Source organism: Nipponia nippon, unplaced genomic scaffold, assembly GCF_047370975.1.
Source record: "Nipponia nippon isolate SJK-2023a ecotype South Korea unplaced genomic scaffold, ASM4737097v1 scaffold_11, whole genome shotgun sequence".
NCBI classification, from domain to species: Eukaryota; Metazoa; Chordata; class Aves; order Pelecaniformes; family Threskiornithidae; genus Nipponia; species Nipponia nippon.
The window spans coordinates 24,657,558-24,675,252 of NW_028262302.1; the positions used below are offsets into that span (position 1 = coordinate 24,657,558).

Here is a 17,695-nt window from a genome sequence, read left to right on the forward strand (position 1 = left end):
TAGTACAATTCCCTGTTTGAATTTTAAAATTTTTCTTTCTTTCAAATTGAAAGCTTACATTTTCTACATGATTTCAGTGCATTTTCCAAACCAACCCATTTGTGGGCAGAAAGCTGAAGGGGCTTGTTTCTGCTGACACGCAAGAGAGGTGAGTGCTGAGAGCCAGGAATTCGTGGAGATGAGACCCTCTCTATTTGCTCCTGGCCCAATACCTCAGTTTTTCTCTAGATATGTCCCTGGTGTCATATCGCTTTCCCCACTACCCTCTGAGAACTGCTTTGCTGAGGGTGAGGGCATTTGATTGGGATCACAGTAGGGGCTGGGAAGGGTCAGCAAGGGCAGAGCTGGGGCATGGAGCAGCACCGGAAAGGTCCTGCTCCAGGACCCCTCGGCAGCTCCTGGGAGGGTTTCCCCAGCCGTGCTGGGGCAGGGGACGGGCTGAACAGAGAAGCAGTACGCAGCCAAGGACTGCCACAAACACGCTCCCTGCTATCCCCCCTGAGCATGGCAATGTGCAATATAACTAAGACCAAATGAAGTACTATTTGAGCTTATCTTCCTGTGCTGCTTCAGGGAAAGGTCACCCACACATGCCTGTACCTGGTTTTCTGAGAAGATGGGGGGAGGATTGAGGTCTAGATCTTCTTCTCAGTAAACCTTGCTATCATCCTTCCTTCTGACTGCTGCCAGTATTGGCAGCTCAGGTGGGATTCATCACACCCAACCACAGGTACATATGTTTAAGCAGTCTCCTACAGAGACAACCAAGTTATAGTCAATACCATCAAAGCAGCATATGACATAATTCAGCAAAGATCTAGTACACAACGCTACCATTACAGATGATTTAGGTTTTAACACTAAAGCAAGCGCCACAGCTAAAACACCTTGTAGGATGCTGTTTCAGGACGTTCCAGCTCATTTTCCAGGCAATGAATGGATGAGTTTCTTGCAGTCATAAACTCTAGGATGTCACATCCCTGACTGAGGCCTCAACTTTTGCAAGTGAGGAGTAATATAGCTGGCTTTAAGAAAACTGAGCATCGTACGACCAATGACTTAAACCCAACAGAGATCAATGTCAGAAAATTAGGCTTTTTCTTTAATACACATCAGATCTGCTACATAATTCTGCACCGAGGCCCTGTCTATACAGTACCAAGGTCGGTGGGAATTCTGCAGCTATCATCTGGATCAGGCAAGAATGTGCAGGATGGAAGGAGCCTACGCTCAGGGCAGAGCGAATACCAGGAGCCCTATGCATCCCCACGTAAACACAGGCACAAAACCAGCGCAAGTGACAACTAAATCAGGCTGCTAATTCTTCTCAAATTTATTCCACTGGGTGTATTTTACCAGCCAAAAGAATCAAACTTGCCTGAACAGAAATAAAAGAGTAGGTGTGGATAATATATTTAGGATCTGAAATTTGCTTTGCAGAGCTGGTACGTATGAGGCTGAGGTGTTATTCTGCTTCACTAACTACATTTTAAGATTGTGGTTTGCCCTTACTGCATTGTGCTCCTTGCAGCATCTTTTCAGGTGTTCCATCAGAAAACACTTCCTAGTTCTCCTCGTGGTCCTATCTCGTCCTCTGAGATGGAAAGCTCTCCCCTTTGGTTGGCTTTGCCAAAGAAAATCCATCCCCACATACACAGTGAGATTAGTGGAACTACAGCAAGGATGAACTTGAAAATTTACTGAGGAATGTACAAGTGAGAGCATCTATTCATTATGAAGGCAAACATTTTCCATCTAATTACATGCTCAGATTCAGTAATGGCCTCATTACTGCAGTATCTCAGCACTTTACGCTCTTCAGTGTTATTTACTTTCATGCCACCTCTGTCAAGCACAAAAGGAGAAGAGAGATTAAGGCTTACATTCTTTAAAATGCCTAAGTGCTCACCTTCTATTTAGGCACCTATCTCACTGACATGAAGAACAGCGAGACCTCTTAATATCTGGGAGTGTCTGAGACTGCAGCTTGCCCACAGTTACACAAAAGTCTGTGAAGAAGCAGGAACAAAGTCTGATTTTGCCGAGACCAATTTTAGCACCGCATACACCAGGCTCTCCTTTCCATATAGGTGTTGGAACAGAAGTTCTTGCTACAGATCATTTTTACTCTAAACTCATCTTTCATCTCTGCTATGAGTGGACTGAACAATGTTCACCTATACATAAAATATCAACATCTCTGCATTTAATACCAGAGTTAAAAGTACTAAATCAAGGAATGCTGCAAGAAGCCAGACACATTTTGGGCTGGCGCTGCATAATCTTACTCCAGGGGTTTGGCCAAACCTCTCCTCATGCAGACTGCTCTGTCACCATCAACACTGCCCCAACCATAAAACATCTCTTGAGAGCTCATCTGCAAAGGCAATCAGTTTATCCGCGATTCTTCTAATGACCCATTTCTGTCATCATCCTTCTAAGGGAACTAACTGATAATGACAACTCAGGGGAATAATCAACTATAATTTATATGTTCCCATTTTTGGAGCAGGGACCATAGTGTGCATTCTGCTTTCATTTACCCTAAGCTCTACCATTATTAATAAAGCTGACCTGTGAACAAAAACACTGCAATACAAAAGCATCCAACCCCCTGCTTGAATTTATATTTAGAAAGGAAATAAACAACTAAAGACTCCTGACCCTGCAGGTCTGTGGACTGCAGGGTACAACACAGTGCTGTACAGACTTTCCCACCCATGCTCCAGGCAAGCTACCTCATTTCTAAAAGCAGTATAACCATGTCAGCATGCGGCAATCCAGACTAATAACACCCGCAGTAAAATAAAGCCTTGGGCCTAGAGCTTAATTTCACCCAGCTGACATGCCCACACTCCTAGCCTACATAACGAACGGCAGCATTGCGTGGCAAAGCAGCTCCAGAGCTCAACTCGGTGCTACTCTGTACAGCGCAGCTCAACGCGAGGTCTTGGTTTGAGACCCAGAAGACCACTGCTCCATTTGTGCGTGGCTTTACCTCCCCATTAAACCTGCAGTGGGGCTGATACACTGTGACCCTGGCTCACTGCAGCTGGACTGGGAAAAGAGCAGGGAGGAGAATTAGACCCAAGCTTTTGTTCCCAAACCCACATTGTGAAAGTCTGGATTAGGCCAGAGGCAGCTTGTGGTCTGCTCTATATACCATAGAAGAGCTGAGAGCTGCCTACTATGTCACTGAGGAGCCAGCTTTCCTTCCCCTATCCCACCAAGTCTCTGCTGCTCAGGTCCCCTCTCCTTCAGCTGGCAGCTCTCATACAAGGGAGAGGCTGGGCTCTGGCAACCTTCATGATGTGTGAGTCATCGGAGAAGAGACCAGCAGCACTTTTAATTTAAAATGCAGCAGAAAGGTGTGCACTGCTCCTTGGAAGCACTATTTGGCTTGAGGGGAGGGAGCTGCCAGCATCAATGACTTGTTTTGTGCAAGGAGATGGGCTGCTGCGGAGGGGCAGGAGACGAGGGCTCCCTGGAAGCAATACCCTGGTCTCTCAGGAAGGAAGGCTGCTTCCAGAGAGCCTCCAAGCTCTGTTCCTTGGTGATCCTCCTGTGCTGCCACAACACCCCATGTCCACTCCGTTTTACAGTGCCAGCCCTCACCTGGGACACACGTCGGGCTGTGGAGCCAGCTTACCACCTCCCTGCACTCTCCAGCCCTGAGGAGGTGCAGCCTTAATCCAGGCTTATGCAGGAAAGCGTAACACAGACACCTCTCCAGATGTACAAGGTGACTCTCCTCTAATAAGGGCATTTCAACACTTCCCACAACATACAGCGGGCTTTACACATTGCTGCTGCCTCAGAGAAGGCGTGGGAACTTTAACCAAGAGTGTATCAGAAAGCATGAACGCACAGCTTCTCAGCAACAGCAATGGTAGCGGCATGATGTAAGGATACTTAAGCCTGGCTTTTCTCACCTCCAGCAGAGGTGCCCACAGGTATGGCTTTCTTATACAGCCTGTCATCAGATCTGCAAACACTGCTCTGTAGAGTCACTGCAGATTTGCACTAAACGTTCAGCTCCAACTGAAATTTGGAATTAGGAGAGTTCTACCCTGGAAGCAATGGCGTTGTCTTCTGCTTGTTTTGGGGTAGGTGGGTGGGGAACAATGATAGTTTTTTTCTTGTTCACAGCTATGGGAATGGGAGAGGCATCACCATACAGTGATGCACTCCTTTGATTCAGAAATATCTTCATTTTATATGCAGCAAGTGTAACACGCATTATACTTTTCATAGACCTTTTAGAAATTTAAAACTATTGAAAAAATTACTGGATAACTGCATGTTATCACTGGATGTCTAATTATCATGGAACACCCCCCCCAGAAATCTCACAATCGCTCCTTAAAAGTCCATTACTTTGTGACTCGCTTCTCTGAGCCGTATCAGTCCCAGGTGGGAAGAGCTGTACCAAGCCAGTCCATCCACCCAACAGTACGCAGTACCACATGCCTTAGTAAGTCTCTAAAAATATGGCAAATACAACATATGCTGATTGTCTCCCAAATACTCTTCCAGTCTCCAGCAATTTGTGACTCAAGAATGCCCTAAGAGGCAGTGTCAGCATATTTAATGGTCCTCAGCGGATCTTTCTTTGTGAACTTGTCCTGTGCTGTACCAAACTCAAGCAGACTTCTAGCATCCACGATGGTCTGCAATGAGGATCTCAACAGTGTAAGTGAAGAGCTGTCTCCTCTTCAGGACCCGCTACCTCCTCGCTTCACTTTATGATCCTTTGGTTTTGTATCAGGAGAGACAATGAATAACCGTTGCCAATTCACTTTCTCAACGACACTTAGGATTTCATAGACCTCCGTGAAATCTTCCCCCATCTCCCTTTGTCGTAGCATCACAGGAGGCACAGTCTATTCAGCTGCAGCTCTCTGGAAGCTGTTCCCACACCCCTGATCGTCTCAGTCACTCCTCACCGCATCTTTCCAGTTCTGACATATTCTACTTGAATGGAGGGAGCCAGAACTGTACATGCTATTCATTAGATTGCTGACTGTGTATTTACAGTCAAATGCCAATTTTTCATTTTGTCACCTGTATATTCCTAACCTTTGATGTGCATTTTCACTACTGCTGCTGAACCTTGAATGGACATTTTCCTGGAGCTATTTACTATAAGCCTAATATTTCACTCCCAAGTGGCTCTGAGTCCACCCAGACTAAGTTTGAATTCCACCCCTGCCCCCATGCAATACCTTAAATTCATCCACACTTCAGCTTCCACCTCACTGCCCAGCTGCTCGTTACCAGACATCCTTCTGGGGCTCCTCGCAGCTGGCCTCATCTTTACTACCCTGAACAAAACTTTCTCAGCTCATCTCACTGTAAGTTTGTTCAAGCTGTATTCAAGGATGGGCAACAAAAAGATGCAGAAGGAAAGGTGGTCTTGTACAAGCTTACAGTGACCAGCAAGTACTCAGCAGTGAGCACCAGCCCAGCACCTCTACTGCTCTGTTAACCAAGCACTCTGGACTGAATCTGCCCCAGCTCGCCCTGGTACAGATCCCCCTTTTACTACTGATGAGATGGGAACATGAATTACAAAGCTTTAGGAGCTCAAGCAAGCTCTCTGTGCAGTGCCAGATACGCAGGTTAAAAGCTATTTTTTTACTCAGCTTCTTGGTCTGAGTGGGAGCAAGTAAAGAAATTAACCTGTGCCTTAGTTCTCCAGGAACGAAACAGGGATAACAACTTTCCTTCCCTCACAAACTAGTTGATAAAATAGAATCCACTAATGGCTTTCAAGCATTCTGATACCAGAGGAACAAATATCGTGTAAGGATCCTAATTTTCCTATGGGAGCAACTTCCATACTTCTTGGCATTATCTCTGGCTCAGGTAGATATTTGTTTTCAGACAAGTCTTTACTGTAAGAATTTCTCCTGTTCCCAATAGAAATCCTGATAGCTTGTTCTCTCCCTCCTGTCTTTTCCAGCGTTAATGCTATTGTATTTGTTTAATGGGGTTAATATGCTGCTGGTGTAATAATGATCATGTACGGATGTAATTATTATGTGTGATTAATTCTGCAGCTGCTGAAAAGCTTGGAGGACTTTTCTTAGGCAAGGGAATAGTTTTACAACAGTCCTTCTCAAACTGCATTACACACAGATGTAAACCCCAAAAGAAACGCAGAAGGGGAAAGAACGAAGGCTGGATTAGAGGAGAGAGCTGCACCCAGCAGAGCAGCTGATGAAGGTTAAACATCATGTGGGCAGAGACCATCTCTCCGTTGCGTGTTTATGCACCGACTAGCACAGATGATCCCTGGTCCATCACTACAATCCCAAGGTACTGCTACCATGCACATAGTATGTAACTGGTTATAAATTTTTAAAGATGTGTCTGCCAGTGGCGTGGGCTTCTCTCGTTACTTTTTTAATAGTAAACATCCTTTAAATGAACACACTGAGTTTTGTTCTAAGAAGATATAATACTGCAGACCACAATATGAAACCCTACAAAATGCTAGCACAGGTTAATGATTTTTACAAGAACCAAAGAGAACGAGATGCACAGCACACAAACCATTAGCACTGAAATACCTAGGGTGTCCACATCTGACAAAACCATAGCTGTTTTTCTGCATGAGGCTTTTTGGCACACACTGATAATTTACAGTCCGATGCTGCAGCCATACTCTTGAGTGCTCTTAAGTGCTCTGAGTGATAATGGATCTATTTGCGTGATCAGGGACTGTAGACTCAGGCCTATAACTCAGCATGTTCCCCAGAACAATACTTGGAAACTTATCGTTGACAAAACTATCCTTAAATCCCACGTATGTGACCTGAAGACACTGCCTGCAAGATTTAAGTCTCTGTAAGCTGTCCAGCTGTTTCCTAACCCAGTTATTACGCACGTAAGCACCCATGACTTTGATATTTACCTGACTCAGTTTAACTCTCTGCATCCCATTTAAAGGTTTAAGTGAAGGAGAAGATGTGCCCAGGAAAAACCGAGACATGCACAATCTTCCTTTCCTTCTCCAGAAAACCATCTGGTTTAGCCTCTGCAGTCTTTACCACCTAAAATCACCAATGCCCCAGTCCAGTTCTTTCTTCTGCACAGAATGAAATCCATGCAAACTCTCCGAGGAGGGAGCACACACGCTGCAGGAGATGCTGAGCTGACCTGTGCAAGACCGCAGGTGGCAGAGGAGAGGGTGAAGGTGGGCAAAAAGCACAGCTGGAGAATTTGCTGTCATGCAAGACTCTCTTGCCATTCCCCATAGCTGCAGCTATCAGCAGCAGCCAATACTAAAGGCACTGGGCTGCGACAGGACCACGCTCCGTGCATGCAGGGCTGGGAATGGAGATGGATTCTGCCCATAGACTTCTCTCAGGCTTACCATAAATGGCTGCCCTGAATAGCAGTTTGGGCTTGGTATTTAAGTGCCCCGAAGTGCTATTATGTCTGAAATCCCCATGATATTTTAAAGAAATAAATCACTCCCTCTGAGCCGCAAACAACAGAACTGCAGATAGGACGTATCTGAGAAAACACAAGGGCTATTTGCTTACCCTCCAGAAAGGGAGATAGCAGTTTGAGTTTTCACCTAGTGAAGGACTTATCGAGCACCTCATTCAGCCACCAGCATGTTTCAGACAGTAACGATCGGACCTCACAGCACTCCTCTGCAGCACCTGCAGGAGTTATCAGTGAATTGCTACTCCAGCATCTGAAACGAGTGCTGGTTTTCTTCCTTCTTTTTAACTTTTTTTCATTTCTGCCTCACTGTTTTCCTTTTCTCACCACACTACTGGGAACTTCAGAGGCGCAGAAGAACAATGCAGAATGTAGAAGAAACAATATGTGACTTGGAATAAAAGCAGCAGACTCTTATAGGTTTGGAATTTGCCTGTAATCATTTATGAATTTCCATGTTTCACCTAATAACTGATCTAACACTGAGAGATACTGGTCTGACAACGCTAAAGTTGACCTGGATACAGAAAGGATACGAAGAAACAACTCAAGATAGCCTTAACAGCAAAGATGGAAGAACGGTAATGAAACAAAGTCAGGACCATTAGTTTAGGTGGCTGACAGAAGACTTTGGCTAGCTTATCAAACCCATTTAACGAGGTTTATCTGAAGCCCTACAAACACAGAAATGGAAAATTCAGGCAGAATTTAAAATTAAAGCTCCTTCAAGGAATGCCTTTTTTTCTCCTTTCCTGCTCCTGTTCTCATCTCATCAACAAACACAAAATGCTTCTCAGGTTTAAAGATGCTGCCAACCAAGTTACTGTACTCCTGTGCGCCCACCAGCTAAAAAGCTGAATGGGACGTCTAATCACGGCAGCTAAACTTTCCCGTGCTGAAAGCTAACCTGTGCCACAAGGCTGATCTGCCAAACCCCATCCCACCAGAGGCCCAGGGCAAACACAATTCCCCAGCACTCACAGACAGTGAGTTACAGGGTTGTCACCTTACTGCAATGCACAGAGCTATACAACATGCACCCAGAAAGACATTCGTTAGAAGAACACCGAAAAAAATCAGTTGTTTGTTCATGCTATTGCAGGTAGTAAGCTGGAAGGCAATTATTTGAGTTCTCTGCAGTAAAGACATTTCATTTATGGGAAAAGAGTGGGGCATTACAGATGCCTGACCCAGCCAGATACAAGACAACTTATGCAGGGCCTGATTTAAGAACAGAAGTGCTGCACAGTTCTTAGCTTCAGGCAGCTAAGAGACAAAACTCGAATACCACAGGTAAATACATGAAAACACACCAGAAAAAACTGCAGCAAATTAACTTGGACCTATATTAGGACTACTTCAATTTTATTTCTGAGAAGAAAACTTTAGGATGCATCTACACTGCAGCATATATAAACACAGGCGAACTTGCTTTCTCGAGCATGCGGTAAGACTCTTGTCTTAGTCTACCTTTGCTTTAAATTACTAAAAAGGTCCTAACTTGAAACCTTTCGATAAAACATGTACATGCAAACAAGAACATGTCTTTAAGTAACTCACATGGAGACCTATGTTGCCACAGCTAATACAAGACCAGCTAGGGCTCCACAGACTGGGGTCATGTGTTTTACTGTTGCATATACTTGCCCTTAATTCTTGAGGACTGACTGATGACACAGATTATTTCTGTAATATACTGAAGTATAGTTTAGTGGAAACTTAAGTTTTCACGTCCATATACTGAAATATTACATAAATATTTTGCTAGCTCTGGGCCAAAGAGCACAGCATCTTGCAAAAGCAATCTTAGCATTTTGCAAGCTGGAGATACTGTGTCAAATCCAGTGAATGCAAGGAACTGTCAAAGGTTATTACCTTTGACAGGCAGGCAACGACATCACACAAAGCAAACACACCAACAAGCAAAAAAAAAATGTTATTTCACATTGCCATTAGCTGCTGGTTTCAGACAGGAGGCAAAAGGACAATACGAGATGAATACAGCACTGCCATTCAACCCCTGAATGAGGCACACCAGCAGCAAAGCAGATAACACCATGCACTGCGGCTGCATGACCCCGTTTATATTGTGGGCATTAGCACCGTCCACCCACTATCCATCCCAAGGGCTAACTACAGCTCAGAGACTAACTAAACCTACTGTAAGGCAATTTCCATTTTTTCCTCCAGGTATCGGAGGAAGGGAACTCAACTGTTACAACCCAGAAGAACAACTTTCAAATCTTCTTTCTGCAGAAGATCTTTTTGTATGGCAGTGGAGAAGTCACAGCAGTAGGATCCCCAAAGGGCCCAAAGCACCAGGTCACCTAGCACTCAGGAGCACAGCAAGGGGACTAAACAAATTATAGTCCTGGGAAACACTTAATGGCACTAGGCAGGGCCTCTGTAGGTCAGATGGTAACATATAATCGCTTGAAAAGCACTTCTTTCTTTTTATGGATCTGCTGAGAATTACTCTGTGCTTTGGGTATAATAGCACTTTTGCCATAATCAGACATAAAGGTATATGCAATAAAAGAGACATTCAGGTGTTACTGTCCCGTCAGCTGTGTCTTCATACGATTGCCTCCAATTACACTGTAAAATTTACCAGCACACGTATTTGAAATAATGCTTTTAATTTTCAATCAGATACTCTGCAAGGAAACTCAGCTCAGAAATTACATAATTGAATATCTTGAGGAAGAAAATAAAAAGCAAATTTTGACTCAATGGTGTTATTTAATAGCAGTGAAAGTACTTACCAGGTGGCCTATTAATTGCGAGGTTTCGGAAATGACTGCCTTTGATCATCTCCACTGACAGCCGCCCCGTAGTGGCATTGTACGACAATCCCACGAGCAGCTCTGGCACCCCTCCATGCGACAGGGACTGTGTTGAAGAAGCGCTATCACTGTGAGAGATTGCTGACAGACTAAGCTGAGAGTCTGCACTCTGCAGGGAAAGAGCACCGAAAGTCTCATCAGGACATTCACCACCACCACCCTCCCTGAATTTATATCTTGTAGCCTTCTTTAGTAAGATCTCTCTTAAGAAATGACAACGACTAAGAATGAATTATTACAGGGCACCAGAAGAAGCAGAGCATCACTTTTACAAAAACACATCTCTGAACTTTCTCTTTAAAGATGAGGAACGCTGCATAACGTGTTATCACTAGTGTAAATCAAAGTCTTTGAGTTAAGCATACATCCTACCACATCAAATGCACAGTAAATCTCCTTGACAGTGACTTTTGGATGGAATGCATTTTGCAGTTTTGTTTTGTCAGGTACTGTGTATTTTCCTACTTTCTTTCCTTGCTACCATGATGCTCTTTCTACCCCCTCTTCACCCAGAGATGTTTTATTCATTTCATGTGCACAGCCTCTCACTGAGCTTTTTGTAGACAATGAATCATGACAGAGCTCATCTACACAAATTGATTGGCATAGCCAGAGCTGGATACAACTGTGATGTGCACGAAGACTACGAAGCAGCAGAGCCAGTCCCTCCTCACATGGCCCACCTCTCCACTTCCATCTGTCATGAAAAGGAACATTACTAAGCATTTCTGGTAACATGGAAACTGCACAACACAGAGATCCACAAGCTGGTAATTAGTGCCAAATGAGGTAGCTCTTGCACTGGCAGTAGTACAGGTCTACCAACATAACGGTGCACAAGAACTACTGTCCTTGTTGAAATTATGATGGAATTAGCCTTGGTGGTTCTGGGACCAACCTACTATTTCTGCGTGGCACACCATTTGATGACTTGTGTAGATGTGGTACACCTACATGATTTTGTGTAAGCTCACTAGCTGAGCCGTTGTTAACAAGGCACAGCTTTGTATAGGGAACAGATGCCCTGTGCTTCCCCTTACTGATAACTTTTTAAGTGACAGCAGGACAGATCCACCAGTTGCATCCTAACAGCCCTGAATGAAAGATATCAGGTACAGCTGGTCCCCATTCGCCAGATGAACAATTTTACGGACTCCACATTTCTTTCATCAAACTTACGCTCAAATTAGTCCTTGGCTCCAAGACCAACGTCACCTTCGCTTCCCCTTCCTGGCTGATGTTGCTCAGGTAGAAGAACTGCTCTCCCATCATCTTCTCTACAATCATCCTGTGCACCGCATAGAGGCGGAAACGAATGGCGTGGCTGCTTAACTCCTCTGGCTCCAGCTTACTGAAGGTAATTTTATCCTTGAACATGGGGATGGGTCCTCTCTGAACACTTGTCTTACCCCTCTGTTTCTTGCTAGGCATCAGGACTGTGTGCACTTGCCAGGTGTTCACACCGCTGCGATCTTTGTCTGGGATATCCCTGGCTTCCAAGATAGTAACTACTAGCTTTTGACTTGAGGCTTTGTAGTTGAAGATGACATCTAGATCACCACATTTACAGATGGGCTCGTGAGCTGGTACAGTGTTCACTTTATCATGTTCCTGCAAAGAGAAGGAAGAAGTAAAACCTCCATTGGAGTTCAACTGCCTCTGTGATCCCAACTCTATTTAAAAAAAAATTATTCTCCTCACTTTTGCTTGCAAGTGTAGGCAGTTGCTCTGCAAAATAAGGATCCCACTGTTTCTTGAAAAGCCAGGGCTAGTTAATAGCCTGATTTTGTCTAATATACCCCATACAATCTAGTAAGCAACAGCACTTGTTGAAACATTACCAACAAAAAGTTTCATCAAGATTTAAGTGTTTTGCAGGAGACTTAATTTGCAAAAATTCAACATAGGGAAAAACTAAACAAAGGGGGTTTTAAAATTTCATTCAATTTTGAGGCATTAATGAAACTTTTTGGTTTAATTTGATTAAAAAAACCAACTTAACCTATTACTTTGAACATACACTGGAATTTTTTCAAAATGGATTTTTTTACAGTACTGAAATCAAACAATTCAGTCAAACCTGATGACTTTTTGGATATTTTGTTCTGTTGAAATAAAAAAAAAAATTAAGCACTGTGTTCAAATTGATGGGAGGGGAAATCACCACATCAGAATTTCTTGCAGAATGGAAATTCCATTTCTAGATGCTACCCTATAATCCAACACTTTTCCTACAATTAAAGCAATGATAATCAAGAAAGTCTGATTAAATACATATTGATTCTTTATTCCCTTTTTAAATCTCCCAAGAGAAGCATCTGTTCCTTCTGTTCAGTTTGGATACTAATACATTCAGAATAAAAATTCAAAATAAACAATCAAAACATGGGCAGACCAATTCACACACAATCTTTTACCTACTTTTAAAATAAAAATCATCTTGATAAAACAAGACAGAAAACATGGATGCTCACCTTACCTTTTGATGTGTGGGTGTGTGCGTTTCTGTTCAAAAGTGCTTTTTTATCTTAGAGCTAGAAATGTGCTTCATGTGATAAAGGGGTTGCTATAGCGATCAATGATTTGTATTTAAACACGAGTATACACTGTATTAGGGAAAGATTTTCAGTTAATAGCCAGAAGGTGAATTAAGGCCTGTCACTAGCAGTCTGAGTCACCCTCCTCCTCAAACATTTATCTTCTTTCGCATTTCAAGTAACACTTCTTTTCAACAGAGGAATCTTACTGTTCAGAGTACAGATGATGGGCCATAGGACTTCTCATGTAATACCCTTCAGAAGTGTCTTGGGTGGTATGTGTCTCAAACAAGACCTCGGACAAACCTCAAAATTTATATCTACTTCCTATCAATCTGCTTTTCAAGTGCTCAGATTCACCTGCCATGATGTGCAAAGCTCCAGCTTTTCATATTTTCATAGGTGTTTAAGGGACACGTGCACGTGAATACAAAAGTCCACATGCGTGCATTAGCGATGGAGACCTGTCATACGTCTTGCAGAAGTAACATCGAAGAGAGAAAAATCACCACTTGGACAGCACACAGAATTACTTGGTTGCCCACAAAAGTGCCTTTCTGTATGAACAGCAGGCTGCAAAGACAAAAATGCAAGGCAGGCCAGGTTGCCTGGAGAGAACGTGATGTTATGCAAATGTAAGTGCTGCTGTGTAGATGTCAAGTTATTTCTGTCTGGTTGATGAAATAATATTTAAGAAGGACACGTAATGGGATTGTGCTTGATTCATGTTTCCCTCCACATGTTCATCCCTCCCCACTTTCATCTGTGTGTTTGCTATTGAAGAGATGGAATCAAGGCACATTTGAGAACTGCTGCTAAAGAGTGGAGACACCTGTGCTTGTGGCATAACTTTGCTTTCATCTACATGCCTGAGCTGGAGAACGCGAACTCCCGTGCATCATCATAAACCCACAGGTACGAAGATCCAAGAAGCACGTTCCTGCCCCAACAGGGCTGAGTATCTCATCTTCTGGCAGCGTGTAGGGCAGACTGAAGGTCGGCTATCTGGTTTTTGACAGAACAGCTAGAAAGGATGTGGATTTCAGGAAATCTCAAATTATGCTACTATAGCTGTGGCCACATCCACTGCAGAGAAAACTGCATGAACTGGAGGCAGAGAGGGAAAGAGAAATGCCAAACTCTGTGGCAGTGACCTTTCTGTGGGCAACCAAGCTTTAGAGACCTCATGGGCTGGCTCTTTCAGGGAGCACTGTGCTATCTGGGACTCACCCTGTACAGGTTTTCTGCACACAAAGCTTACAGACGCTCGATCTTCTTTCTGTGGAAATCACTGACAGAATTCCCCTTGGCTTTCAGAGGTCAGCTGGGACTATGAGCCCTTTGTGAACGTATTGGTTATACAGACACTTAAACCAGAATCCAAGGAAGGCGTGGGTTTTAGATACTTCATCTGAATTTCTTTCTTTCCCTCTTCCCAGCACAGTTCTTGAGATGTCAAGCCAAGTATACTGACTGATACTGTATGTCTAACCCGGTCACTCAGGACAGCCAATATCCACTTCACTAGGTAAAATAAGTCCATTTCTGACAAAGAAACCTGAAAGAGCAGCTAATTATGGACAAGGCTTGAAATGGTACTTGTGGTTCCACTGCAGGGGCATAAAATGATCATTTTTGTCTCTAAAGAGAGGTCCTTTGAGTGGAGCATAATAGCGCTTGGACATTTCTGGCACGTTAGAACACTTAGTTCCTGCAATAAAAAGTCTTTCATTAATCCACACAATACCTTTGGATGAGAAGCTGCTTGTAGTAAATAAACTGGGACTTGGGCATATCTGCCCCCTGATGCTATAACCATTCTTTGCATTTTTAAAATGCAGATACCAGGAGCAAAATGAGAGACGTATTTCAAAGAAATATAAGAACACTGGCGACATTGCAGCACGTGAACCACGGCAACGTACAGCAAATGTGGAAAAGGAAAAATAAGCCTCAGATAGGCAGACAAACAGTGTATGTCAGAGGCACACAGCAAAGAGAGCGCAGGACTGCTGCCGCGGGGAGTTCCCATGTGCTGTGTAGTATTATGTGGGACTGGTTTGTGCAGCTAACCAAAATGCTGTTCAAAACACCCCTTAGGGCTGGAGCAGATGAACTGAGGAGCTGCTTTCCAGCTCTTTAACTGGCTGCAGGCAGCATGCTCTGAGGAAAGGAACCTTTCCCTCAAACCTTGTTGCTGAGTGTGAGGGAGGTATTAATTTCCACAGCTGAAAAACAGTCTCTTTTAACTCAGGCAGAAGATGTGACCTTTGTGCCATTCTTTTAATATGTCTGATGCAGGCTGATATTTTTTCAGAAATTTAATCTTGTGGTAAAATAATAGTGAAAACCAACACATCACACAGAAAGATTATAAGAGAAAAGGGGGATGCTAAGTCATCAGGTGTTTACAATGCCTTAAAATCTGTAATGTTTTCTTGAGGCTTCAAAATAAAGGTACAGAACTAGGGCAAAGCAGAGGAGCTCTCAGGCTCTCTCCTTCCCTAGAAGGATGCCTGCTATCAATGGGGACCAGAGTGATGGTTACTTGGCCAAGTCACAGGCCACCCCCACCAGTTGCCTCCAGCTTTCCAGATGCTTCCCACTGTCTAAGCCATAGAAACCACTCGGAAAAAGAGGCACAGATCTGACCCAGTGACCACACACCATGTCCCTAGACACACCCTGCACATACAGCCAGTAACAAAGCCCAGGGCCACTGCTAAATGATAGTAAATGCTGTCAGGCAGCTAATGGCTACAATTTCAGTTCCAAGATTGCAGTCAGAAATCAAGCAATAAAACAGCTTCTCTGAATGAGTGTTAGTAGCAAGAGGTAAAATACAAGAAAAAGGGGAAACGCAGAGGGAGAGGTGTATGTTCATGCACACATGCACACAGGAGTACCATTATCTTGTGCTGTGCTGATCAATTTTTCCCTTCATTTCTTCCCTAATATTTTTGGCCCCCAACATCCTTCGAAAGCTTACACCATGTGTAATAAATGACAATTCACCATACCTCAGGGCTCCAAGCCGATGAGCTGTCAGTAGCATCATTTACTTCAAATCCCTGGTTGGTAAATGCTGTCTCCATTTCCAAACGTCCTTCTGTGGCTTGCCGGCTAACGCCATCGGCAATGCTGGACTCCATCCTAGGCCCTTTACACCGCCCAGTGCCCCTGCTCTCAGTTGTTGTTCTTGAATCAACAGATAGATGGTCATCTTCACGATAGGATAGGTTGTCTTGGTAACTCAGTTGGCTTAGTCCATCCAGATCTAACAATTTTCAGCAAGACAATAATTTCAGAAGGATTAGAATAAATTCCTCCCCCTCTACCTCCCAAAATGTGCCTTTCTCTCCTTTCTTTTCTCTTTTTTTTTTTTTTGCCCTCATCTCCAGTGCATGCAAGAGAGTTTCTACTTCCGAGTTCTGCAGCACTGAACTTATAAAATAACAAAACCTGTATAAATCAGCATTTGATGGAGTGGACATGGCTGTTTCTCACTGCATCCTGAACTGAGAAACCTGTTGCCTTTACCTGAAGAAGTTAACCACCAAATGCAATTATCAGTGGAGTGTTTGGGATATTCAAGTGCCTTGGGGCTGCAAAGCAGCCCCAAAGCAATCACTTCCATGAAAACACAGGTCAGACAAATTACAGGAAAGCACGGCATAGGCCTGATGAACAGGTATCAGCAATTTCCTTCTACGCAGGAGGAGAAAGAGGAAGAAATGACAGCAGTTAGCATTGCCGTCAAGGGGATGGTGCTGGTGAGGAAAGGAGTTTCACGGAGATAACAGAGTGCCACCACAACCCTATCACCCATCCTTGAGAGCCTGGGTGCACATGACCAGCCCCACAAGGAATCTCCAAATCCCGTGTTTGGGCTAAATTGTCCCAAAGGCAACTGAGAGGAGATGTGTTCCCTAATTTTCTGCCTGCTTTTATTAGTTTTAATTCACCTAATCCTACACACTTACTCCACGGGCTAAAGTAAGGTTCATTAATGAGAATAAAATAATATTCTCTGGTTCAGACCACAGATTCCTTCTCTGCACCACTGAAGTCTATTTTGAACATAGGGCACTTTTCTCTACTTGAAGGCATCAGTGAGAGCTCTCTGGGTGGAGTGACACAGATAATTACATGTGCAAGGACACAGATGAAAATAACATCATGATTTGGCCTTGAATGTGTTCTGCAAGCACTTTCAGAAGAAAACCAGGGACCTTCCTCCTCCTAACGCATCTGACGCCAGGCCTTGCTTTAGGAACACAAAGAGCTAGATTCTGCCTCCATTTCTTTCAAATAAGCAAGGAGCAGTTACAGTGAAAGAAAACAAGTTGTGCTTCCAGACAGCTGATGACAGTAATGAAAACAGAATTACTTCCTTTGCAAACACAGCTATTTGGGGTTTAAAGGTTTCACAGAATGGTTGAGATTGGAAGGGACCTCATGAGGAGGTCATCTTGTCCAGCCACCCTGTCCAAGCAGGTCCACCTGCTTGTTTGTTCTCAAACCTGCAGGTTTGTTCTCAAGACGGTAATTCTTATAGAACAATCATTTTATTCAAATTTGGCCTTCAACTCGAATCTTTAAAAAATAGTATTAATTACTGGGTTTAACAGAAAACAATTCGTTTGCTTTGGTTTAGATGAATCAATGTTTTCATTCCCACCTGATAAATGAGACAGGGAACCTGGTGACAACTGACATGGAGAAGGCTGAGGTACCCAACAACTATTTTGCCTCAGTTTTCACTGGCAATTGCTCATCCCACATCTCTCAAGTCCCTGAATCTCAAGGCAGGGACTGGAGGAATAAAGTCCCACCCATCACAGGAGAAGATCA

The 17,695-nt window shown here is 43.7% G+C and overlaps 1 protein-coding gene across 4 annotated transcripts in view; it reads right to left on the bottom strand.

The window, feature by feature from the left end:
• SYT16 (synaptotagmin 16) overlaps nt 1-17,695 on the bottom strand; it is a 120,725-nt gene that overhangs the window by 10,485 nt on the left and 92,545 nt on the right. For all 4 annotated transcript variants that reach the window (XM_087747954.1, XM_087747956.1, XM_087747953.1 and 1 more), the window contains 3 exons: nt 15,862-16,118; nt 11,484-11,915; nt 10,224-10,413 (listed from right to left, as the gene is read on the bottom strand). In XM_087747954.1, coding sequence (XP_087604080.1) covers nt 10,224-10,413; nt 11,484-11,915; nt 15,862-16,118 — 879 coding nt within the window. The remainder of the gene's footprint in view (nt 1-10,223; nt 10,414-11,483; nt 11,916-15,861; nt 16,119-17,695) is intronic.